General features: G+C 43.3%; 1 protein-coding gene across 10 annotated transcripts in view; it reads right to left on the bottom strand.

Annotated features, from left to right (window-relative positions):
• LOC140199916 (coiled-coil domain-containing protein 102A-like) overlaps positions 1 to 26,966 on the bottom strand; it is a 649,450-nt gene that overhangs the window by 419,220 nt on the left and 203,264 nt on the right. For all 10 annotated transcript variants that reach the window (XR_011886535.1, XR_011886536.1, XR_011886534.1 and 7 more), the window contains one exon: positions 15,908 to 16,024. Coding sequence is in view for 7 of the 10 variants with exons in the window: in XM_072262408.1 (XP_072118509.1) it covers positions 15,908 to 16,024 (117 nt within the window). In the remaining 3 variants the exon portion in view is untranslated. The remainder of the gene's footprint in view (positions 1 to 15,907; positions 16,025 to 26,966) is intronic.

Genomic DNA, 26,966 nt, shown 5'->3' with positions numbered 1-26,966 from the left:
GTGCATGTGCATGGGGAGGAGAAATGGAGCTTGTTTCGCTATTGCCTTGCTGCTTGGTATGTTCTGTTTTGTTGTGTTCTGTGTTGTTCTGCCGAGCACTGTGGCCATGTTATGCTGGTGGCACTTGCAGGCTGTTCCCTGCGCACCCTTAGGTTCTCTTATTTGTTGGCGCAAATGGCACATTTCACTGCATGTCCAGATATACCTGTGATAAATAAATCTAAATCTACTTGTGACTAGCCTCAACGGCATGTTCTACTTGCCCCTAATCCTGCAATGCCTTCCGATTTACAAGCTGCAGCTTGTAAAATCGTGCAGCTCTTGCCTGCTCTCTCCCCATCCTACAGCCTTACCTGTGTGACTTCCACAGGTCAAGAAACCGTATCTTGCCAACTGAAACTATCTGAGATTACACATAATAAGGACAAAGATAGCAGTCAATGGATGGAATGAGATAGTGCTTTCCCTCTCTCATGAAATACTAAAAATCTTTTGTATATTTAGAATGATACCCTGGAATGTTTTATTTTGCAGGCTGAATGTAGGAATTTCTCAAAAAGTAGACATTTTACTGTGTCTATGATGGACCTGTTTTAAAACACCCTTAAACTACTTTAAAAAACTGCAATTCTCTGATAATAGGTTTATCATTTTAATACATTAAATGGGTGAGAAATGATTCCTTATTTATATTTACAGATTTCTACTCCTGTATTAAAATAGGGTCAAAATTCCAAGTCCTCTTTAAGGTATGACTAGGTTATAAGGTTTGGCAAGGAACAGCCACCTTTCGGGTGTTTCGCAGCAATCATGCTGATTTTCTTTTAATTGCTTTTTGTGAGATCTGCTGTGCAGTTTATATCTTTAAGTTTGTTTTTATGCTCTCAGGATAAATCACATTAAAAACTGAAAACTTTTCCCAGTTGCAGGTTTTTAAACATAATGTGCCTAGTAGACATGAACAATGGTTGAATAAGCTGGAACTTTAATTTTCAGAGATAAAAAGAGAAGATATTCTGTGATTCAAAACCGAAACTGTGCAGTAGGTCAGAGAGCCTCTGTAATAAGAAGCCTTAACCTCATGTTTTAGATTGGTAGCCTTTCACTAGAACTGGGAATAGTTGAAGCCTAGTATGTAAACACCAGTGCCCAAGATTGGAAAAGTGGTAGATACAGTCCAGTGCATCACAGGCAAAGCCCTTCCCACCATTCCACACATCTATGAGAAATGCAGCATCTATCGCCAAAGATCCCCACACCCAGCCCATGCTCTCTTCTCACTACAACCATCAGGCAGGAGGTACGGGAACCTTATGTCCAACACCATCCGGTTCACAAACAGTTATCATCCTACAGCCACCAGACTCCTGAACCGGCGTGGATAACTTCACTCAACTCAACTCTGAACTGACTTCACAACCTACAGACTCACTTTCAAGGACTCTACAACTCATGTTCTCACTAGCTATCTATTTGTTTTTCCAATCAGCACAATCTGTCTTCTATTGCACAGTGGTTGCTTGTCAGTTCTTCCCTATGTATAGATTTTCATAAATTCTATAGTGTTTCTTCATTTTTGCTATGAATGCCTGTAAGAAAATGAATCACAGGGCAATATATGGTCACAGATTGTATATGTACTTTGATAATCCATTTATTTTGACTTTGACAATGGCAAGATTCTTGGCAATGTGTAGGAAAAGAGGGATATTGGGATCCACATCAATAGATCTCTCAAAGTTGCCATGCAAGTTGATAGTGTTGTTATGAAGACATGTGGTCTGTTCGTCTTCATTCGTTGGAGGATTGAGTTCAAGAGCCGTGATGTAATGTTGCTGTCATAAGGAGGTGGCTGGGAACGGACCCAAGTGCAAGACACAGACACTGAAGTACTAGGGACAGGACTAGGATACAAGGCGATGGCAAGGACATGGACAGGAAAACCAGGAACCTGGAACAGGACTGAACAAGAGAGCTAGGAGCCCGGGCTTGGACTCCGAGCCAGAGACTGGACAAGGACCCAGTACCTGGGTCTTGCCTCTGGCTCGGACCCCAGAACTAGGCAAGGACGAGGCTGGAGTCTTCAGGCTAGAAGCTAGAGGCTAGAGACTTGGCAAGAGGCTAGAGGCTGGAGACTTGAGGCGAGGCGAGGGTGGAGGCTGGAGACTTGAGGCGAGACGAGGCTGGAGGCTGGAGACTTGAGGCGAGGCGAGGCTGGAGGCTGCAGACGAGGCGAGGTGAGGCTGGAGGCTGCAGATGAGGCGAGGTTGGAGGCTGCAGACGAGGCGAGGCTAGAGGCTGCAGACGAGGCGAGGTGAGGCTGGAGGCTGCAGACGAGGCGAGGCGAGGCGAGGCGAGGCTGGAGGCTGGAGATGAGGCGAGGCGAGGCTGGAGGCTGCAGACGAGGCAAGGCGAGGCGAGGCTGGAGGCTGGAGACGAGGCAAGGCGAGGCTGGAGGCTGGAGGCTGCAGACGAGGCGAGGCCAGGCTGGAGGCTGCAGATGAGGCGAGGCAAGGCTGGAGGCTGCAGACGAGGCGAGGCTGGAGGCTGCAGATGAGGCGAGGCGTGGCTGGAGGCTGCAGACGAGGCGAGGCGAGGCGAGGCTGGAGGCTGGAGATGAGGCGAGGCGAGGCTGGAGGCTGGAGACTTGAGGCGAGGCGAGGCTGGAGACTTGAGGTGAGGTGAGGCTGGAGACTTGAGGCGAGGCTGGAGACTTGAGGTGAGGCCAGGCTGGAGGCTGGAGACTTGAGGCGAGGCTTGGCAGGCTCATCCTGGGCAGGGCGCAGATCACCACCCGACAGAGGCAAGGGACAGGAAGGGACAGAACCAACTCCAGGTAACGGCAAGACAGCCTAGCTTACCTGGGCGGAGGCAAGGGACAGGAAAGGAGCTAGGTACAGGGTCGCTCCAGGACCAGACAGCAAGACAAGGCAAGGCTACTGGCAAAGCAAGGCAAGACGAGAACTTCAGGTGAGGCGAGAGTTACCGGCAAGACAAGGCAGGGCTTCAGGCAAAGCAAGGCGAGACAGAACTTCATGCGAGGCGAGAGTTACCGGCAAGGCAAGGCAAGGCTTCAGGCGAGGAAACAGAAGGCAGGGGAAGGGATACAAGGAGTAAGGACAAGAACAATCCAGCCGCCATGCCCTGGTGTCTGGATGTATTTATGCAGCCAGCCCCAACTAGCATCAGCTGACTCAATTAAAGGTCAACAAGACAGAAAGAGGGTAGATAGGAAAACCTGGAGCAAGGGTCGATGGACCGGACCGTGAACTGGATATGGACTTCACGGACCGGACTATGACAGTTGCAAGTCTATAAAACCCTGGTTAGACCATGTTGGAAAATTGCAGTCAGTTATGGTCGCTGTATTAAAAGAAGCTAGTAGGAGCTTTAGAGAGGGCGCAGAGGAGATTTACCAGGATGCTGCCTGAACTGGAGAGCATGTCTTATGAGGATAGGCTGAGCAAGCTAAGACTTCTATTCCCTAGCCTTAATCATATCGTCTTCACCATGGATTTCCAGTCCCCATACACTTCTATCGCCCATCAGGAAGGCCTTACAGCTCTCCTCTTCTTTCTCAACAAAAGACCCAACAAGTTTCCCTCCATCGCCACCCTCCTCCATCTGGCAGAACTAGTCTCACCTTCAACGATTTCTCCTTCCGCTCCTCCCACTTTCTCCGGACTCAAGAGGTAGCCACGGGCACCCACATGGACCCCTGCTATGCCTGCCTTTTCGTTGGCTACATAGAACAGTTCATTTTCCAAGCCTTCCATGGTAATGGCTTCCAACACTTCCTGCACTACAGCTGTCTGGATACAAACTATCTACCTACATCTTTTATAAACCTACTGATTCCCACAGCTATCTTGACTGTACTTCTTCCCACCCTGTCTCCTGGAAAGACGCTCTTCCCTTTTCTCAGTTCCTTTTGTCTTTGCCACATCTGTTCCCAAAATGCAGCTTTCCTTTCCAGGATGTCAGCCTGCTTCAAGGAACAGGGTTTCCCTTCCTCCACCATTGATGCTGCCATCACCCGTATCTCCTCTATTTCCTGGACATCTGTTCTCCCCCCATCTTCCCGACCTCATAACAGGGATAGAGTTCCTCTTGTCCTTACCTACCACCGCATGAGCCTCTGCATCCAACACATCATTATCTGCAACATCCGCCATCTTCAACAGGATCCAATGTTACCTCCCACAACTCTCCACTTTCCGCAGGGATCACTCCCTCCGAGATTCCCTTGTCTATTCGTCCCTCCCCAGTAATCTTCCACCTGGCCCATAACCCTGCAAGCGATCAAAATGCTACACCTGCCCTCTTACCTTCTCCCTTGCCTCCATTCAGGGCCCCAAACAGTCCTTCCAGGTAAGTTAATACTTCACCTGTGAATCTGCAGGAGTCGTCAATTGTATCTGGTGCTCATGACGTGGCCTCCTCTATATTGGTGAGACCTGACGTAAATTGGGGGACCGCTTTGTTGAGCACCTCCTTTCCAGCTGCCCAAACTGGGATTCCCAGTGGCCAACCATTTTAATTCCCATCCTCATACCCATTCCAACATGTCGGTCCATAACCTCCTGTTTTGCCAAGATGAGGCCACTATCATGGTGGAGGAGCAACCTTTATATTCCATCTAGGTAGCCTCTAACCCGATGGCATGAAAATTGATTTCTCCTTTCAGAATCTTTCCAACCCCTTTCCCTCTTCTTCTATTCCCCACTCTGGCCTCTTACACCTTCTTTTCACCTGCCTATCACCTCCTTCTCTTTCTCCTACGGTCCTCTCTCCTCACCTATAAGGTTCCTTCTTCTCCAGCTCTTTACCTTTCCCATCCACCTGACTTCACCCATCAACTTCCAGATTGTCCTCCTTCCTCTCCCCCACCTTTTTATTCTGCCACCTTCCCCCTTCCTTTCCAGTCCTGAAGAGGAGGCTTGGCCCGAAATGTCGACTGTTTGCTCATTTCCATAGATGTTGCCTGACCTGCTAAGTTCTTCCAGCTAAGTGCGTTACTCTGGATTTCCAGCATCTTCAGAATCTCTTGTGTTTATTAACCCTGCATTCTACTCTCCAATCCATCCATCCAAAGCGAACCACTACACACTTTTTTGGGCCGAACTCCATCTGCCACTCCTCAGCCCAGCTCTGCATCCTTTTGAGGTCGGCACAGTGGCGTAGTGGTTTGCACAACGCTCTATAGCACCAGCAACCCAGGTTCAACTCCCACTGCTGGCTGTAAGGAGTTTGTTTGTTCTCTCCGTGACCACGTGGGTTTCCTCCTGCGGTCCAAAGAAATGTTGGTTGTTAGGTTAATTGGTCATCGTAAATCGCCCAGTAATTAGGCTAGGATTAAACCGGGGTTTAATGGGCAGCGTGGCTCAAAGGGGTCTATTCTACACTGTAAGGAAACAAGATGCCCTGGTACAACCTCCAACAAAACCCTACACTATCCACAACTCCCCCAACCTTTGTGTCATCTGCAAACTTACTAATCCGTCCCTCCACTTCCTCATCCAAGTCACTTATAAAAATCACAAAGAGCAGAACATCCCTGGTTACTGATCTCCAGGCAGAATACAATCTACCTACTTCCACCCTCCACCTTCCATGGTTACAAACCTCCAGGCAAAATTCACTCATCTTCCTCAAACCTCCAGGCATAATTCACTTGCCTACCTCAAACCACTGCCTTCCACACTCACAAACCTCCAGGTAGAATAAAATCCATCTACTTCCACCGTCCACCTTCCATGGTCACTAACATCCAGGCAGAATACGCTCCATCGATTTCCACCCTCTGCCTTCCATGCAAGCCAAATCTGAAACCACACAGTCAAGTTTACCTATATCCCATGCTCTCCTGACTTTCTGGAGGAGTCTACTATGGACAGTCTTTTAAAATGAGGGCACAGTAGTGTAGCAGTTAGCTCAATAACTTACAATTCAGGTGACCAGAGTTTAATTCCTGCCGCTGCCAGTACATTCTCCCCGTGATGACATGGTTTTCCTCCGGCTGCCCCAGTTTCCTCCCACAGTCCAAAGACGTACTGATTGGTAGGTTAATTGGTCATTGTAAAATTGTCCCATGGCGAGGCTAGGGTTAAATCATGGCATGCTAGACGGTTCCATATCTTTTAATCTCTTAAACATAATAATTATATTTTCTCCACCAGGCGGTACCTGCCAGATATCAACCATCCTCTGTATAGAGAACTTAACCCTAAGATCTCCTTTAAAAGTACTCCCTCTCACCTTCAGATCATACTCTTTTGTTTTTAATGCCTTTACCATGGGGAAAAGATTCTGAGTGTCCACCCTATGCTGCTGTCATTTAATATACCTCTTTCCGGTCACCCCTCAGCTCCCCTCACTTCAAAGAAAACAAGCCCGAATTATTATTACACAGAATAGGAGGAAGATCAGAAGATAGCTGTTCACAAAATAATGCAGACCCACGAACGATATCAAAAAAGCAGGCACAGGGAAAATGAAGAGGGCACTGCTACCAGTATTTAAAGTTAGGAGCAAAATATTTATATTTGAGAAATGATTACTATGGGAGGCTATAGTATACTGTATATTTTTGGTAACTAAACAGGTTTATGATATTAAATACAATTTAAATGTCCAGGTATATTGTGTGCAATTTTGGACCCTTTATCTAAGAAATTATGTGTTACCATTTGCAAGTGTCTTGTACCCCGTGACGGGTTAAAGAACCAGCAGAAATGGAAAACACTTTGGAGTCCAGTATTGCTAAAAAATTCAGTTCAGTTCATGGTATTCAGTTGAGTAGTGATGGACAGAGAGAGGGAGAGATTTGAGTCTTCAGGTGAGCTGACACCGTCGATCTTCCTGTTGTCCTCTAGTTCCTTTAGAAGTCACCGACTATGACCAAAGGGGACCATTATTCTGTAGAGGAATTATTAACCCATGTGAGGGTTGGCCACACAAATAACTCCCCACCGGTCATACCTCTTTTCACACTGCGAGAGCCACTGATCAACCCTCCAAAAACCCACCTTTTCTGTGGGCACAACAAAGCTCATTCAGCGTCTAAAACCATGTGTCTGAGGTCTATCATCTGACCTTCTATTTACCTCCCCATGCTGAAAACCAATTGTCATTCAAACAGCTCCTCCTTTCTCTCTCGTAAGAATTTCCAAGCAGGCGGAGTCCTTGTAGAAAGTATAAACATGCTGTGAGCAGTCTTCATCTCTCGCTCTCTTTTTAACAAGGTGTTTGTGTTGGGCACCTCTCTCTCTCTTTTCAAAAGTACAGTTCATAGGGGTAATTCAGGACCCCAACACACCCCCTTCCTTCAAAAAAAATTTTGACGAAGGCAAAATTTTTGTTTAACTGGAAATTTCAGAGTTTGAAACAATACATGTATAATCATCAGATGACAGAGCAAAAACGTGTACAATTTCTAACTTAACACCTGGATAAACAATCAGCTATAATATTGTCAGTACCTTTCACATGTTTGATTGTCAGGTCATATTCCTGCAATATCAGACTCCAATTTAATAACCTTCTATTCTTATCCTCCATCTTAGTTAGAAACACCAATGGATTATGATCCGTGTAAACCACAAGTGGTCTCTGGGCAGAACAAACATAGACTTCAAAATGTTGTAAATTCAGAATAAGTGCTAGTAATTCCTCTTCAACAGTGGAATAATTCTTCTGGTGCCCATTAAATTTCTTTCGAAATAGATTACTGTGTGTTCAATGTCATCCACTCCCTTCTGTAACATTACTGCTCCAGCAGCTTCATCACTAGCGTCTGTTGCCGTAGAAAATGGCTTGGAAAAATCAGGTGCCTTGAACACAGGATGATAACACAGGGTGGTTTTCAGACATTCAAGTGCCTCCTGGCAAAGATCACTCAATACAAATTTTTCATTCTTCCCTAGGAGTTTTGCTAGGGGGAGAGCGATATCAGCAAAGTTCTGACAAAACTTATGATAATACCCAACCATTCCCAAAAATTATCTTAAAGCTTTCTTGCTGGTTGGAATAAGAACCTCAGCAATAGCTTGAACCTTGGCCTGTACAGGAGCCAGTTAGTCCTGGCCTACAACATAGCCCAGATATGTAACTGTAGCATGACCAAACTCACTCTTATCAAGGTTCACGGTAAGTTTGGCCTTGGACAGCCTTTTAAACAATTTTTCTACCCCTGCAATATGCTCTTCCCACGTGTCATTCCAGACCACTAAATCATCGATGTAAGCCCCTGTGTTTTCTAAACCTCTAATCACAGAATTGATCATTCTTTGCAATGTCCCCGGAGCATTTTTCATCCCGAAGGGTAAAACACTATATTCATACAGTCCAGATGGTGTCACAAATGCTGATATCTCTTTAGCCCTTTCTGTTAAAGGAACACCCCAATATCCTTTTAACAAGTCAATTTTTGTCAGGTACTTAGTCTTTCCTACTCTATCAATACAGTCACCCACTCTCTTTCTTTGTTTCTTCTTGTTTTCCAATTTCTTGTTCAACCATTTTACTTCCCTCTAAATTCATTCTGTAAGGATGCTCTTGATGAGCTGGGCAGAATTTACTATGACATCATGCACTTTAGCTGTACACTGTCTTGGAATGTCAGGGAATAAATCTTTATGCTTGCTAATTAATTCCTTCAATTGTTTTTGCAGTGTAAGTTCCAACTGATGGACCTTGTCAGTAATATTTTTCAAAACAATGGGATTCTTAAATCTTGTTGATACTAGATTCAGTGGGTTAAAATGATTTTTCATTTCATTTCCAGCCTCCACAACTCCATTTGTTTTCATAACAGTACCCGTAGATGTTATCCTATCAAACAAGTGTTTTATTTTAATTTGAACATTCTGCAAACTTTCCTTCGCAAGGTCACAAACCTTATTAAATCTCTTCCGCACATTGACCCATATTTCCAAATTAGACCACAGTTCTCTGAGTAGGGTCAAAGGTCCTTTTGGCCTGTGACCAAACACAGGTTCAAACAGACTACTCACCAACGATTTTTGAATCATATCTCCAACAGCACATAAGAGTAGGGGAACCCCCCATCCCAGTTTTTCCCATTTTTCACACAATATGTTTTAATCATGGTCTTAAGAGTGGAGTTGAACCGTTCCAAGGCTCCCTTGGACTCTGTGTGATATGCAGATGGCACAATGTGCTTAGCTCCCAGTTCTCCAACTATCCCCTGGAATGTTCTCGAAGTAAAGTTACTACCCTGGTCAAATTGAATTTCTTTGGGCAGACCTATCAGTGTGAAAAACTTACTGAATGCATCTACCACAGTCTTGGCCTTGATGTTTCCAAGAGGCACAGCTTCAGGGAACCTAGACACAGCACACATAATTGTTAACAGATACTGATGATCAGCTGCAGTCTTTAGCAATGGGCCGACACAATCCACTATGACCCTAGAAAAAGGTTCACCAAAAGCAGGTATCGGTTTAAGTGGTGTTACTTGAATAACCTGATTAAATTTCTCCTCAGTCTGGCAGGTATGGCAAGTCCTGCAAAAATTCACAACATCCTCTCTTAAATTAGGACAGTAGAATTCCTTCATAATTCCATTCACTGTCTTTCTCACTCCAAAATGTCCACCTAAAGGCATACCATAAGCCATGTTTACAATTTCAGTCATGTAAACTTTTGGAACGACTACCTGATGTTCAGTGGCCCAGTCCTCACTTGCAGGCACAGTGGCTGGTCTCCAGTTCCTCATCAGCACCCCATCTTTAAGGTAATATCCCACTGACTCATTCTGAACCCCCTCTCCTGTGAAAGCTGTCTCCTTTAAAGCCACCATTTCAGAATCTTTATTCTGTTCCTTTATAAGTTCCTTCCTCGATAAGGACAAACCTTTCTCATACACCTTACCCTCCAAATCCTGTTGTAACATGGAAGGTAGAGAAGTCTGTGGCAGATCATCATACCTTAAACCCCTGGTTTTGCTACAGCAGACTTCCTAAACATGCTTCGAGCAACTGCACATGTGGGATAAACATCAGTCTTTCTGTGTGGATCATTAGCAACAGCTTGGCTCATTAGTTGAATTGTTAAATCAACCATACCTTGGAGAGGTGTCAATCTCCCCATATAGTTTACTAAACTTAGCACCATCACCAGATTTATAAAAATCATGTGTACATTGTGGAAGAGGCCAAACAATCCCCTTATCTCATTTCTATGACCTTTATTTCGACTTGTCTCCATAACAACTTCCACCAGTGACATCTCCTCAAAACCATAACAATCCTCCTTCTTCTCCACAACATCATCGTGAATAACATCATAACCTTGAAGGTGTTTACCTCCCAATGTCAAAACAAAATTCAACACAGTGGCACTTACTTCCTCAGTAGGCCCTTATCCTGCAAGCAGGGTCAAACGTCGCGAAACCAATACAACCTTCACAAGTACTTTATTCAAAAGTCTCAGTCCCTTTTCTCAATATTTTCAGTAACACTTACCTCACGAATTTTTATCTCATCACTAACTTTTAGAACATTGTCTAATACAAGTGACAGAATTCTCAATTTCCACTGATACCAAGGTTAACCCCTTATTCACTGAACCAAAACCATCTAACACAAAAGAACTGCATTCCTTTCCAACCAAGTCAGACACCTCAGACCTTAACTGAGCTTCAACACAAGGTTCAGTACACTGTGAATCCACAGGTACTTCACAACTTGAACACAGGCAATCTGGACAGCTGCCCCTTCTGGGCTTTCATCACTTGCCCCAGTTTCAAATTCAAGGTCACCCTGAACCTCCCAGCTACTCTCTAGGTAACTCTCATCTGGAGGAAACTCAACCTCGTGGGTTAAAACAACTTTGTCTGCTCTCTTAGCAGACTCCCGCAGGGTGGCAGCATCCTCTTCATCTAGGTGTGCCCTTGCATCACAGGGGACACAACTTTTAAATTCATCAAACAAAACAAGCTCTTCCAAGTTGTAAAAATCATCAGCGTCCGACACTAAACCTCTCAGCTGCCACATCTCCCTCTCAAACTGTCTCTGTCATTCTGCCTCTTCTCTCCGTTTGTCTGTCTCTCTAGCCCCGAGCTGTTTCAGCAGCAACTCACGCTCCATTCTTAATTTTTCCAACTGAAGCTGCAGCTCAGCCTCAGGAAGCACTTTACCTTCAGCAAACATTTTCAACACATTCTCAGTAAATTGTTTCGTCAAAATATAATATTCAACTATTTTTCTTTGAATTCCTACCTTAGTCATATCCTTCTTTACTGTCTTAAGTTCCAATTCCTCAACAATTGTCCGCAACTCATCCTTTTTAGCTCTCTTCAAAACCACAGGGTTTGGCGATGACAGAAATTTCCTAACATCCATTTCTGCTGTTTTTCCACACAACCAAATCAAAAGGGATTTCCCCCAATCAATTCAAACAAGCCCCCACACAATTTGTTCATATCCCGGACACAGGCCCCAATTTTGATAGGGACCCCGTGACAGGTTAAAGATCCAGCAGAAATGGAAAACACTTTGGAGTCCAGTACTGTTATTAACTAATGGTATCTATTAGTAACTACGCAATACAGTAATATAAATGCAGTTAAATCAAACAGGTTAGCAATGATTATATATAAGTAAGTGTGGAAATATATGAAAACCAAGCTTCTTCATGCCTAAGGGTAAATAGATAGTCTTACGAAGATAAGTAAAGTTCAGTTCGTGGTATTAAGTTGAGTAATCATGGAGAGAGAGCGAGAGGGAGAGAGTTGAGTCTTCAGGTGAGCTGACACCGTCGATCTTCCCGTTGTCCTTCAAATTCTTTTAGAAGTCACAGACTGTGACCACAACAAAGGGGACCATTCTCCTGTGGTGGAATTATCAACCCAGGCGAGGCATGGCACAAATAACTTCCCACCGGTCACACCCCTTTTCACACTGTGAGAGCCACTGATCGATTTACCTGATCGATCCTCCAAAAACCCACCATTTCTGTGGGCACAACAAAGCTCATTCAGTGTCCTAAACCATGTGTCTCCAGGTCTATCATCTAACCTTCTATTTATCTCCACCTGCTGAATTCCGTCTCTCAAACAACTCCTCCCTTCCCTCTCTGCAAGAATTTCTAAGCAGGCGTTGTCCTTGTAGAAAGTATACACATGCTGTGAGCATTCTTTGCCTCTCTCTCTCTTTCTTTCTCTCTCTTTTTAACAAGGTTTTGTGTTGGGCACCTCTCTCTGTCTCTCTCTCTCTTTTCAAAAGTACAGTTCAGCGGGGTAATTCAGGGCCCCGTCACACAAGGGTCCAGAGAAGATTCACGAGAATGACCCCAGGAATGAAAGGGTTTACGTATGAGGAGCATTTCATGGTTCTCGGTCCATACTCACTGGAGTTTCGAAGAATGAGAGGGCATCGCATTGAAACCTATCGAATACTGAAAGGCCTAGATAGAGTGGACGCACAGAGGATGTTTCCTGTAGTAGGGGAGTCTAGGACCAGAGGGGATGTTCCTTTAGAACAGAGATGAGGAGGAAATTCTTTAGCCATAGGCTAGTGAATCTAAGGAATTTATTGCCAAGGCTGCTGTGAAAGCCAAGTCACTGAGTATATTTAAAACAGAGATTGATAGGTTCTTCATCAGTAAAAGCATCAAGGTTATAGGTAGAAAGCAGGATAATAGGATTGAGAGTGCTAATAAATCAGCCAGGATGGAATGCTGGAGCAGATTTAATGGGTTGAATGGCCTAATTCTTCTCCTATGTCTTATGGTCAATACTTTGACCATAAGAATCTGACATAGACAATGATGACAAATTAAACAGTGAACTTCAAAAAGGAGTTGTCAAAGTTTTGAAAGTAAAATGTCTTCCTTCACAAAGATAATGAAGGTTTTAGCTGAACTGTTGTGGCAGGTTGCATAAACTAGCATGCTATGTTAGAACTGGCTCGCGTGCCTCCCATCCCCAAATATCCTTAGGTTGTGTTGGCTGTTAATGCAAACCTTTCACTATAGGTTTTGATGTGCAAGTGATAAATAAATAAATTTGAACGTGAATCTAGATCCTAGTTTGGAAATAAGAAGCAGCAGCAAAATGCACCATTTGCAATCTTTGGAGGCCTGCCCTGGAGTTGAAGGACTGTCGCTGTGTGTGGTGGGAGGGAGGAAGGAAAAGCACTGGTTTTGCTATTATTGTTCTGTCGTTTACTGCGTTCTGTGGTGTTGTGCCGAGCGTGGCGGGCACACTGCGTTGGCACCAGAGTGTGAGACGACACTCAGGAGCTGCTCCCAACACATCCTTAGGCTGTGCTGGTCGTTAACAAAAACGATGCATTTCACTGTATGTCTCAAAGTACATGTGATAAATAAATGTATCTGTATCTGAACCTGAACTATTATAGAGTTAATTTACAACCCTGCAGGAACTTTCTTATAGGTCTTTAGCAATCGAGAAATCTGTGAAGAAAAATTCAGAACAATGGCAAGCATGGATAAATGTTCTAGTTGTTGCTGCAGTTTCTATCAACTGCCTTTATTCTCAATTAGAATTAAACTTTTTTTTAATCAATACAGTTTGACATTCCTATATTTGAATATTCAATTGAAGATAAGTTTAATGAATTCAAAAATCAAATAAATTGGTACAAAAAGCAGCTAATAAGCAACTAACACTATCTTTGTTTCTTTTTCATTATTTTTTAATAGTGTTTGGTCTTGCTTTACTAATCTTAATTGCCATTCTTTAACTCCTATTTAAACAAAAATAATTCCTGGAAGTATTGTCTAAAAAAGTCAAATGTCACTACTAGATCAATAAATTAAAATTAAAGTATTCAAGACGTTGGAGTTTTATTGCAGTGCAATACTGACAAAAAGAACATAGCTTCCAATTGAGCATTTCAATAACTCCTCCTGTCTTTAGTTCCTCACAGTTTTCTTAAATTTCTTATTAAATCATCTTGGCCTCTGTCCATTGATTTTAATCAAAAACTGAATTGAAGACACCTCCTCAGTTTTAAGAACCTGTAATCTATTTTTATTTCATTCTTTAATTACCACTCTTTCTATTGCCCTTTACCTTCCAAATTGTCTGTGCTTGCAACCTAACATATAAATACTTAAAAGTCCTTAACTCTTTTGCAGATTGATTTAAATTGATTTCAGTGGAAATGAAAAGTGAATAATTTCTATAATGCTGGTTATCTACCTACCAGGTGTTAAGACCAAAGTGCAATTATTATCAATGAATGTATAAATTATATAACCTTGAGATTTGTTTGCTTCACAAGCAGACACAAAGCAAGGAACCCAAAAGAACCCAATTTTAAAAAAATAAGACCAACCCCCAGTTCCCACAGAAAAAGAGAAATAAAAACAAAACAAATCATGCAAACAATAGAAGCCAGAAACAGCAACAGGTTTCTGAAACAAATTGAGTCCTTAGATCCAAATCCCCAGAGCAGCGTGGAGTAGGCCCAAGGCCTTGGTATTCAGTTCATCATATTAGCAGAGCAAGTCGCCACACAGTTCACAGACACGAAGCACAGCAGCCGGGGCAGTCTCATAGCCTTAGTTTCGCAGAGAGTGAGCCTCCGGTCTATCGGGGCCAGCATTTAAATTGTCCGAACCTCACACTAGGAACTGGGCCTCACCACGGCACATCACTCCAGGCCTAGATTTCACTGCCGAAGAACCCACTTTCAACCTCTCCAAATCGGCTCAGCGTTAGCGCGATCCAACCTCACCTGACTCGCGACATCTTGCCTATCCATCTCTCTGGGCTGGCATCTCATCCTTAACCTCTAGTTCTGGTCTCACAAAAACTCAGTGTGGAAAGACTGTTTGTACTTACCCTATCCGTACCCCTCATAATTCTTCATACCTCTATCAAATCTCCTCTTACTCTCCTACGCTCCAGGGAATAAAGTCCTAGCCTGCTCAACCTTTACCTATAACTCAGATCCTCAAGCCCTGGCAATTGCCTTGTAAATTTGAATAACAACATTTGAACAATAGACAGTTTATTATAAACCTGTATCTCCATGGTATATTGAAGAGCTAAGATCACAAAATTGATGCATTACAATCTCACCAATAGTGGAAGAATGTATGCCCTCAAAAAATATTCAGATGAGTAGCTTTCATTGCTAGGTTTTAGAATCAGAATCAGGTTTATTATCACTGGCATGTGACGTGATATTTGTTAAATTAGCAGCAGTAGTTCAACGCAATACATAATCTAGCCGAGAAAAAAATCATAAATAAAATATAATAATAATAATAAATAAACAAGTAAATCAATTATGTATATTGAATAGATTTTTTTAAATGTGCAGAAACAGAAATACTGTATATTTAAAAAAAGTGTGGTAGTGTCCAAGGGTTCAATGTCCATTTAGGAATCAGTTGGCAGAGGGGAAGAAGCTGTTCCTGAATCGCTGAGTGTGTGCCTTCAGGCTTCTGTACCTCCTACCTGATGGTAACAGTGAGAAAAGATCATACCCTGGGTGCTGGAGGTCCTTATTTCGTTTATTTATTTAGAAATACAGCACGGTAACAGGCCCATCCAACCCAACCAGCCTGCACTAACCAATGACATCCATGTGACCAATTAACCGACTGTATGTCTTTGGGACGTGGGAAGAAACCCACGCGGTCACAGGGTGAACGTACAAACTCCTTACAGGCAGCGCCAGGAATTGAACCCAGGTCCCTGGAGCTGTAAACCAATGTTCCAGCCGCTATGCTACTGTGTCACCCCCAACAGACTGGAATTTACGAACGGAGATTTTTAACACAGAGTCCTAATAGAGAAAAACGGTTTTGCTGATAAACAAGTTCACTCCAATGACAAGCTTTTAAATTGGAAATCTTGTTGCATTTTCATGTTAAGCCACCAGTTAAAACAAAGGTCTAATACTACCTCAGCACGAAGATCAGCCAGTTTCCTGTCCATGTTTGATCGTGCTCCGACTTCATCCTCCAGATCTTCCGAGATTCGCCCAAGCTCATTCTGATGAGCATCACGGAGAAGGGTCAACTGAGAAGCAGAGTGAACAAGATATTCTTAATACAGTCACCAGGGTCTACCTCAATTAATTACATTCTGTAGGAGAATGTTCTGAACATTTATCATCCAATTCCCCAAAGAAATCACAGTATATTTCTTCTATTCACATTGATTATTTTATACAATTATGTAAAATATTCAACCTCCTACTTTTGCAAAGTATGACTTCATAATTCATATTAAAATTAAACATACCCATTTCATAATTTGTTTTGCATTAGTAAAATGAATATATTTTTGTTTTTTTATTTTACTTTCAGAGATTCTGTACAGAACAGTCCCCTCCGGCCCAACAAGCCACACTGCCCAGCAACTCACATATTTAACCCTTGCTTAATCACAGGACAATTTAGTGACCAATGAACCTACTAACATCCTTGGAATGTGGGAGGAAACCAGAGCTCCCAGATGAAACCCATGCAATCACAGGAAGGGCGTACAAGCTCCTTACAGGCAGTGTCGGAAATGAACTCTGAATTCCAACGCCCCGAGCTGCATGCTAACCACCATGCTGCCGTGAAATGACATTATCTACATCACACCAAATAGAAATATTAAAATAATGCACAAGCTTGAAAATGAAGATGAGCTTAGCATGGCAGCCCTGAGATGCAGTGTGTTTTTGTCAATACAATACAGCTTGGAACGTCTAGATTCAATACGCAGTTTTGATTAACCTAAAACGCCAAGATTTCCTTTGCAAAGCCAACTGCAAGTGTGTCTACTTTGGACTAACCTTTGTCCCTTAGGCATTTAATTGGGACTTGCCAAGGGCGCCACATTAGCACAGCAGTTAGCGCAACGTTATTACAACTCCCAGAGTTGGAGTTCAGAGTTCAATTCTGGAACAGTCTGTGAGGAGTTTTTACATCCTCCTTGTGAACACATGGGTTTCCTCCCGGTGCTCCAGTTTCCTCCCACATTCCAAAGACGTACCGGAGAGTAGGTGAATTGCCCATTGTAAGGTTTCCTGTGATTAGGCTAGGGTTAAATAGGTGTGTTTCTCGGTGGTGTGGCTCATTAGGCCAGAAGGGAGGTGGGAAGGAGAAGGATATGAAGGGAGGGGGAGGAAGGGAGGAGGGAGGAAAGGAGGAGGGAGGAAAGGAGGAGGGAGGAAGGGAGGGGGAGGAAGGAGGGAGGGGTAGGAAGAGAAAGAGGGGGAAGGAAGAGAGAGGAGAAAGAAGAGAAAGGATGGGAGGGTTAGGAAGAAGGAGGGAAGAGGGAAGGAGGAAGGAATGGAGAAAGGCAGTGAGGGAGGAAGAGGGGAGAAGGAAGAGAAGAGGGGGAGTAAGAGAAGGGGGGAGGAAGACAGGAAGGGAGGAAGAGAAGATGGGAGAAAGAGAGGAAGGGAGAGAGGAAGAGAGGGAGGGTGAGAATGAGGAAGAGACGGAGGGAGGAAGGGAAGAAAAATAATAAAAGCAATGAGCCAATGTGATAAACAACGGAACATGATAAAGGCTTAGATAAAGTTAGTTTAATTAATATAATTATAATTTTATTTTTAAACCTTATTTGCTGCTTGATTTCCAGCTGTAAGTCATAACAACAAAAATGGGGACGTTAAAAGCTGTTCTATTTACAACATAGAACAACACTGCAGCCTACAATGTCGGCCCACTTCCATTGATAAAACTTGTCCGGAATATAACAACTCTTACGGGAAACATGACAACACAACATATACACAGTGGCCACTTTATTAGGTATGCCTGTACACCTGATTTTTGATGCAAATATCTAATCAACCAATCATGTGGTAGCAACTCAGTGCATAAAAGCAAGCAGACATAGTCAAGAGGTTCAGTTGTTGCTCAGACCAAACATCAGAATGGGGAAGAAATGTGATCCAAGTGACTTTGACCGTGGAATGATTGTCGGTGCCAGACAGGGTGAAAAACAAAACACCTGCAGTGAGTGGCAGTTCTGTGAGCGAAAAGGTTGTGTTAATGAGGGAGGTCAGAGGAGAACGTCCAGACTAGTTCAAGCTAACAGGAAGGCAACAGTAACTCAAATAACCACACATTACAACAGTGAGTTGCAGAAGGGCATCTCCGAACACACAACACATTAAACCTTGAAGTGGATAGGCTACAGCAGCAGAAGACCATGAACATCCACTCAGTAGCCACAGTAGGTACTTAATAAAGTGATCTCTGAGTGTATGTGTAATAATGACTCAAGATTGCAGGTGAGAAATACTCAACAGCTTAGGCAGTATCTGTGGAGAGAGAAATAAAATTAAGACTTCAGACTGAAATCGTATTGCTGATCTGAAATTTTAACTCCGACCTGTTGAGTATTTTCAAGATCTTCTGCTTTTATACCCTCGTATGATTGTCTGTCAGTCTAGCTTTTAAATGATTCCATTGTGTTTCTTGGCTGTCCTGTGAATGCCTTCATGAAAACGAGTCTCAGGGTAGTACACGGTGACATATACGCACTTTGATAATAAACTTATTTGAACTTTGAGGTGTTTTTCTTTTCTGCTTTTCAATGTACGGAAATACCTTGGAAAGGTAAACTGAAGAAGTATAAACTAACAGCACTTTTAAAATGGGTGCAGGAAAGGAGAGAATTGGGGATGATAATAAACAATTAGAACTGATTTAGGCAAAAGGTGAGTTGCTTTACAGGCAAATAATTCTGATTTAAAATATACTAGCTGGAAATGTGATAGTAGATAAAGTATTAAATTTCTAACATGGTTTGAATAGTTAGAAGGAATGATTCAGGAAGTGGGACTAATTAATAGCTCCTTCAAAGAGCCTCCAATGGATTGAAAGGTCAACAAACCCCTGGACTGGAAGACACTGCAATCATCATTTTTGAAGGAACTAAGCAAGTGACGGAATAGAGTGTTAAGAAATGAAAAAATGAAAACAAAATTGTCCTCAAGTGCTTCCCATGAACAGACAATTAAGGAGCGCTGTCGCGGGAGAGCAGCATCCACCATCAAAGACCCCCAGAATCCAAGCCATCATCTCTTCTCGCTGCTGCCATCAGGAGGTAGGTATCGGAGTGTTAGGTCCCACGCCACCAGGTTCAGAAACGGTTATTACCCATCAACCATCAGGCTCCTGAACCAGAGTGGATAACCTCATTCACTCCATCATCAAACTGATTCCACAACCTATTGACTCACTTCCAAGGACTTAGAACCATAGAACCATAGAAACTACAGCACAGAAACAGGCCTTTTGGCCCTTCTTGGCTGTGCCGAACCATTTTCTGCCTAGTCCCACTGACCTGCACACGGACCATATCCCTCCATACACCTCCCATCCATGTACCTGTTAAATGTTAAAAAAGAACCCGCATTTACCACCTTGTCTGGCAGCTCATTCCATACTCCCACCACTCTCTGTGTGAAGAAGCCCCCCCCAATGTTCCCTTTAGACTTTCCCCCCCTCACCCTTGACCCATGTCCTCTGGTTTTTTTCTCCCCTTGCCTCAGTGGAAAAAGCCTGCTTGCATTCACTCTATCTATACCCGTCATAATTTTATATACCTCTATCAAATCTCCCCTCATTCTTCTACGCTCCAGGGAATAAAGTCCTAACCTAATTCAACCTATCTCTGTAACTGAGTTTCTCAAGTCCCGGCAACAACCTTGTAAACCTTCTCTGTACCCTCTCAACCTTATTTATATCCTTCCTGTAATTTGGTGACCAAAACTGAACACAATGCTCCAGATTCGGCCTCACCAATGCCTTATACAGCCTCATCATAACATTCCAGCTCTTATACTCAATACTTCAATTAATAAAGGCCAATGTACCAAAAGCTCTCTTTATGACCCTATCTACCTGTGACGCCACTTTTAGGGAATTTTGTATCTGTATTCCCAGATCCCTCTGTTCCACTGCACTCCTCAGTGCCTTACCATTAACCCTGTATGTTCTACGTTGGTTTGTCCTTCCAACATGCAATACCTCACACTTGCCTGCATTAAACTCCATCTGCCATTTTTCAGCCCATTTTTCCAGCTGGTCCAAGTCCCTCTGCAGGCTCTGAAAACCTTCCTCGCTGTCTACTACACCTCCAATCTTTGTATCATCAGCAAATTTGCTGATCCAATTATCATCAATCGGAGAAGCAATTCTCTACTACCACTCTTTGGCTTCTTCCATTGAGCCAATGTCTAATCCAATTTACCACCTCTCCATGTATACCTAACGACTGAATTTTCCTAACTAACCTCCCATGCCGGACCTTTACTACTCATGTTCTTGATAGTTATGATTTTTTTTCACTTTTCTAAAATTACACAAGTTGTAGCTCCAGTGACATTATACTACTTCCTTTTTAACTTGTGTCAGAAATGTTCATTATTTATTAATTTACTAGTGGCAATATTACTTTATGCGTTGTATGTGAGTTATATGTACTGTGTTGTCCGCCTTGGTCCAGAGGAACTTTGTTTCATATGGCAGTACATATGTGTACGATTGAATGACAATAAACTGAACTGGACCTTGAACTTGGTGTCTTTTGCACATGGGTTATTTGTTCATCTTTGCTATGTCCAGGAGCTGTAACATTCCAGCTCTATAAAACGCTGGTTGGACAATACTTGGAGTATTGGTCTTCAGTTCTGGTCACCTTATTTTAAGAAGGATGTGGAGGCTTTAGAAAGACTGACGAAAAGATCTACCAAGATGCTGCCTAGATTAGGGAGCATGTCTTATGACTAAAGCTTGAGCAAGTTAAGACAGTCTGCATCAACAACCAACACACTCTGAGAATTGTGGGGAGGCACCCCATAAGTGTCACCACACTTCCAGTGCCAATACAGCATGTCCACAATTTACTAACCCTAACCGTTATGTCTTTGGAATGTGGGAGGAAACTGAAGCACCCAGAGTAAACGTGGAGAGGACGTACAAACTCCTTACAGACAGCGTCAGGACTGAACTTTGATGGATAGAACAATATTGATTGGGAAGTAGAGAAGTAAAGCTCATAGTCTGTTGCAGGAATATGAATTTCAGCCACAAAGCAATATTAAAATGAAATGTCCGATAAAAACTGATACACATGATGCTTCGGGCTTTATCTATTAATAAGTTGGGGTGTATATTGTGTCCAGGGAGGGGTAGCACCTTTGGAGAAGGGGCGTGTCGTGTCCATTCTGGGGCAGCTCACTCACCTTTGGTCCCCACTGGGCACTCAACTCTCACCTGTGGCTCCAACTAGCCTTTTGCATGTGACAACAGCCACACCCCTGTACACCATTTCAATAGGCAGGCTAAACCAGGTGAGGTTAGCCAGCAATCATCATAGCCCGGCGAGATAGGAACACGCTTGTCCTAGCATGCGAAGTCAGCTTCAGCAGACTGGGCGAATGAGAACAAAAGTGAGATCCACCAGCCAGGAAGGCCATTCCACAATGCTTCGTGGACAGCAAAGGGCATGACAAGGCACAGAAGTGGTCATGGTCATCCACTGCAAACGAGGAGGGCCCCAGGTCTGACGACAACTCATACCACTGAATCCAGACTTCCAAGGTTGAGAGAATGGAACTGTCCCAATGCAATGGCTTTTTCTGCTTTAAAAACTCTTCTGCACAGGTTTCTTATCATTGTCAGATACGACAGATCTTTTTAAAATTCCTTAGCCTTACAAAGAATCACCTCTATTGTTCAGAGGGAGTAAAACAACAATGGTATAAATTTCTTCCCCTGCCATTAAGTAATAATATTTGTGTGGTTGAGAGAAAGCACAAATGGATAACTCGTGATGAGAGTAAAGTTGAGGGATCACAGAATGAAGTTGGTGAAAGATGTTGAAAGAATTTCCGAGACATCCTTCGATTGGATGTAAGGGCCTCATGCAATTATACAATTGGAGTTAAAATGCAAACATTGTAGTTGCTGAAAGCAAACAGAATCGATATTGATGTACTCAGTCAAGCATTAATTCAAGTCTTTGTTTAGACCAATGGTATTAAACACAACAGCTAGATACAAAGGTGCTGTGCACTACAGAACCGCAGCTTTCAGGGATGCAAGTATTTCAACCAGGACACTTTGGAAAATGTTAAAGGGTCTTTGCAAACTGCAGATCTCAGTCGAACAGTCAGGGTGGACAGGGAGCAGAAAACGCAGGAAACAAGAAATGAGCTCCAACGTTTATGTGCACATTTAGACTGGTTTAACTGTATTGGGCCCTTTTACTTTTCTTTTCATTTTTTCTGTTAATTGTTTGTTAAAGTTGAAATATCGGTAAATATATTTCCTTTGTAATTTTATGCCAGTGTATGACCTGTTATTTTTCTGGCGAATGATAACTTTGCAAGGGGCAGTATTTACACAGCATTCGCCACAATCAATGCTCCTTAATCAAAACATCCCAACTGCCCTGTCTGGATGAACCCAAATCATACTGGCCCAAGATGTGTGTTAGTTCTGGCAGGTGGCCTACTCTCCGCTGAGTCACGTGGCTGTTAGCAGAGTTAGTTAACGAGCCAAGTCTGTATACGAGCCCGGTGAGAGGGTTACATACAAAAAGAAACATATGAACATGGGAAGCCTGCAGACAAACACAAACTGGGTGCTGATGGACTGTTTAACAGTGAGTAGGTGCCACTTGATAACCATGTTTGGGAATACTCTCTGGCTAGTAAAGTGACCGAACTGGATTTGTCTTCTTTCTGTGAACATGGCATAACTTTGACAGTTTACCACACTGGGCAAATAGCAATGTTGTAATTGTAATGGACCACACATCAGACATCACATATGAAAGTACAAAACATGATACTTCCAATGACTTGACAATCAACCTGGCATAAAGGAAAATAACTCTTAAGATTACATAATGGAGAAATTACACTAGAAAGTGTGAAGAAACTAACCTTTACAAGTAAACATGCACTGTATTTTAAAATAATATTTTGAAGCAGTCATCATTGTTTGTCAGTGAGGGATAACTAAATTGCAACAGGCATGAAACGTAATTCTATGTCTTGAAGTTTTTAAGAAGAATACTGATGGCCTCTTCTCCAAGGATTGTCACCTTGTAGTGACAGAGACGTTTGTAAGTTTCTGAGATCCCAAGAGTGATGCCATCTGGTGCAAAGCTCCTGCTCGGATTCCCCCATGGCGGCAGGGTCAAGGGGGAGGTTTCTGAAGCAGAGGGATGCAACCAAGCCCTCAACAGTGGAGCTGGTGGAAGGTGACGACACATCACAACAGCAGTGAAGGTGGAGGAAGGCTGCAGCAGTGAAGGGTCCCCAGTCAGCTTGCTCTCCGTGCCACTGGGCCTTGACCCGATCTGTCAAGGCGTGTTTGGTGGCGACCTATGCATCAGCCTCCCCACGTTAAACAAACTCATGCTCAGCTGTCCTCCATTCAGGGAATCCACCCTAACATTCTGGTTTACGTCCCATGGCAATCAGCAAGTGGGGAAGGAGGCAGGACTATGAGGTCTGGACGAGTCCAGGATCCATGACGTTGGTTTACAAAGAACAACCTTGCACAAGAAGGATGGTTGCTCTTGCTGACACTGTACCAGAATACGTGGATCCCAGAATCGGCCTCTATAGTCACCTTAAGACCCACAGACAGACTACCCCTTTCAGGAGAGCATCATACTCGACTCGAGTGAGCGCAGTCCTCCTACTGATGGCCTGGAAACACAATTGTGTGGTACATCTATTTATAATTACACAACTAACTTGAATGACAAAACTGAGTGTGAAACATCATAGGCACTTTTTAGCGGTGTGAAATTGAACTGTGAGTGTGTAGCAGCAATATGCAAGGCACATCTACTTCTGCCTCTACTTTTTTATAGTTTGCTCAGATTCAGTATGTCATATAAAACTCCGATAAAACTTCGACAGATGCACAGTGGAGAATATTCTGACTGGCTACATCATGACCTGGTATGGAAACACCAATGCCCAGGGATGGAAGAACCCATAAAAAGTGGTGGTCACAGCCCAGTCCATCACAGGTAAAGCCCTCCTGCACCTCTGAGCACATCTACTGGGAGGACCGCCACAAAAAAGCAAAAAAGCAAAGATTCTCACTAATGCTATCAGGAAGGAGATACACGAGTCTTAGGTCCCACACCACCAGGATCATGAAGAATTAATACCTTTCAACCATCAGACTCCAGATCAGTGTGGATAACTCCACTCACGTCAATACTGAGCTGATTTCACAACCTACAGACTGACTTTCAAGGACTCTACAACTATGTTTTTATTTATTTGAAGGTACAGCACAGAACAGACCCTTCCGGCTCAATGAGCCGCACCATCCAGCAACCCACCTAGTTATTGCTCACCTAATCACAGGGCAATTTAACATGACCAAGCAACCTACAAACCTGTGTGTCTTTTGAACTGTGGGAGGAAACTACAGCACACAGGGGAAACCCATGCAGTTACAGGGAGAACGCACAAACTGCTTACAGACAGTGCCAGAATCGAACTCTGAACTCTGAGGCCCTGAGCTGTAAATACTGTTGAGCTAACCACTACACTGCCACGGTCTCAGTATTATTTTATTGACATATATTTCTATCCATATTTTTTGTATTTGCAGTGCTTGTCTTCTTTTTGCACATTTGTTGTTTGCCAGTCTAGGTAGTTTTTTTAATGATTCTATTATACTTCCTTGTTCTTCTGCAAATGCCTGCAAGAGAATGAACCTCAGTACAACATGGTGACATATACGCACTTTGATAATAAATTTATTTGAAATTTGAACATTTGATGTCTTTGCAAGTTAGTGTCAACATAACAACAGAAAAAGGGCTTCAAGTGAAAAAGCAAGCCTTAAAGGCAAAAGATTTGAATGTAAGCAGGTTTGTTGTACCAGAACTATTATCAGGAGTCTTCCAGTGAAGTTAAATCTTCACTGATGAGCAGGTGGCTTCATGGTCAACATTAGGCCACCTCTGGCTTGGAATCCAACCACTCTATCACCTACTCTCAGATGCTGCACAGTGCCATGATATCTGATCATCTAATTAACCAAAAACAGGATGCCAGCACCTAAGACACAAGAGGTGCTGCACATGCTGGAAACAACACGCATAAAAAGCTGAAAGAACTCAGCAGGTCAGGCAGTATCTATGGAAGGGAATAACCAGTCGACGTTTTGGGTCCAGGCCCTTCACTAGGACTCGGAAGGTCGGGGAAAGAAGCAAGAATAAGAAGGTGGGGGGACAGAAAGGAGTACCAGCTGGCAGGTGATAGGTACAATCAGGTTAGAGGTGGAAGGTAGGTGAGTGGGGCAGGGGTCAGAAAGGGAAGAGTGAGGAGCTGGGAGGTGATAAAGGGCAAAGGGTCGGGGGGGGGGACTCTAGTAGGAGAGAACAGTAGACCACGGAATAAAGGGAAGATGGTGGGGAACCACAGGGAGGTTATGGGCTGTTCATTTCCCTCCATGGATGCTGCCTAACCTGCATTCTGCATCCCCCAGCCTTCTCTGGATGCCAGCTCCTGAGCCACTGCTTCTGGCTCAGGCATTCCAGCTGAGGCAGACTAACTAACAATGATAGCCACTGCTTTTAGATTCAACATTCAAGAATGTTTATTGTCATTCTTCAGCACACAAGTGTAAAGGAGAACAAAATAACTGTTACTCCATATGTGATGCAACAAAAACACCACAATATAAATATATAAGATTATCTTATACAATGTATATAGACTGATTGTACGTACATAAAGTTGTTGACCTATCAACTGATCTACGTTAAACAATTCACTACACAACCTCCAATTAATCAAAACTTGCACTTTACTTTCTCTGCAAAACAACAACCTAACTAGGTTGGCCCCAGGGCTAACAATTTAGAACATGAATTCTACTATTCTTTCTGTACCAATACTCACTCATACCACTTCTCCATTTTCTAACACTGAAATAGGGGATTTCCCATTGGCCAAACGATTGATCCTTCTCCCAACCCTTGGCAAGGGGTGGTGGCGGGGGGGGAGGGGGGGTGGTGTCTCCCTTGCGAAGATTAGTCTCCAGAGTTCCCGCTACTCTGCCTTTGAAGCCTCTCACTTACGTACACTCCTTATCAGTTCAAATAACACACATAAAAGTTGCTGGTGAACACAGCAGGCCAGGCAGCATCTATAGGAAGAGGTATAGTCGACGTTTCAGGCCGAGATCCTTCATCAGGACTGACCTGCTGCGTTCACCAGCAACTTTTATGTGTGTTGCTTGAAATTCCAGCATCTGCAGATTTCCTCATGTTTGCGTTATCAGTTCAAATGTTGTGTTTTAATCTTATTGGCTCTGGCCTATCTAGCAAACATGTCAGCATCCTATTGGCTCTGGCCTATCCAGCAAACATGTCAGCATCCTATTGGCTCTGCTCCAAGCCAGCGGCAATTTATTGTCCTTCTTGCAAGTGTCAACTCATAAATAATGTCTCATGGTTTTGAATCAGCCAGCTACTAGGTTCGAGTTACTCAGGTTCAGACACAGACTCCACTGTTCATAAACCTGAATGTTCTATCGTACCAAAGAATACCTCACAAATAACTTCCTATTGGGAAATGATCTCTAGTCAAGCAAATTATCAGGAACGTCATTGTGTCCACATTAAAACACATTGATAAGCTATTCCTAAGCAAAACCAGCTCACAAAATGGAGGTTACAGAGCAGCTTCACAAAATGGTAGCCTCCATTCCTTTGACCTCTTGGCAAGAACAAAGACCTTGGACCTTCCACTGTCCTTGATTCATTCAAGTTCAATATTTTCTTCCATACTTTAATTCCTTCATGGCCAAGAAAACCATGGTAGGTTCAGGAGCATCTACACATAAGGTGACTCTGACAAGAAAAGATCAAGTAATGGTGTTATGGAGGGTTCTGGGGTGTGTCAGTGGCAGGAAGTATTGACCAGCCTGACAGCTTGGGGGAAGTAACTGTTTTGAGC

Source organism: Mobula birostris, chromosome 1 (assembly GCF_030028105.1).
Source record: "Mobula birostris isolate sMobBir1 chromosome 1, sMobBir1.hap1, whole genome shotgun sequence".
Lineage (NCBI taxonomy): Eukaryota > Metazoa > Chordata > Chondrichthyes > Myliobatiformes > Myliobatidae > Mobula > Mobula birostris.
Note: the sequence above shows the minus strand (reverse complement) of the source record. Positions and strands in the feature narration are given on the sequence as shown.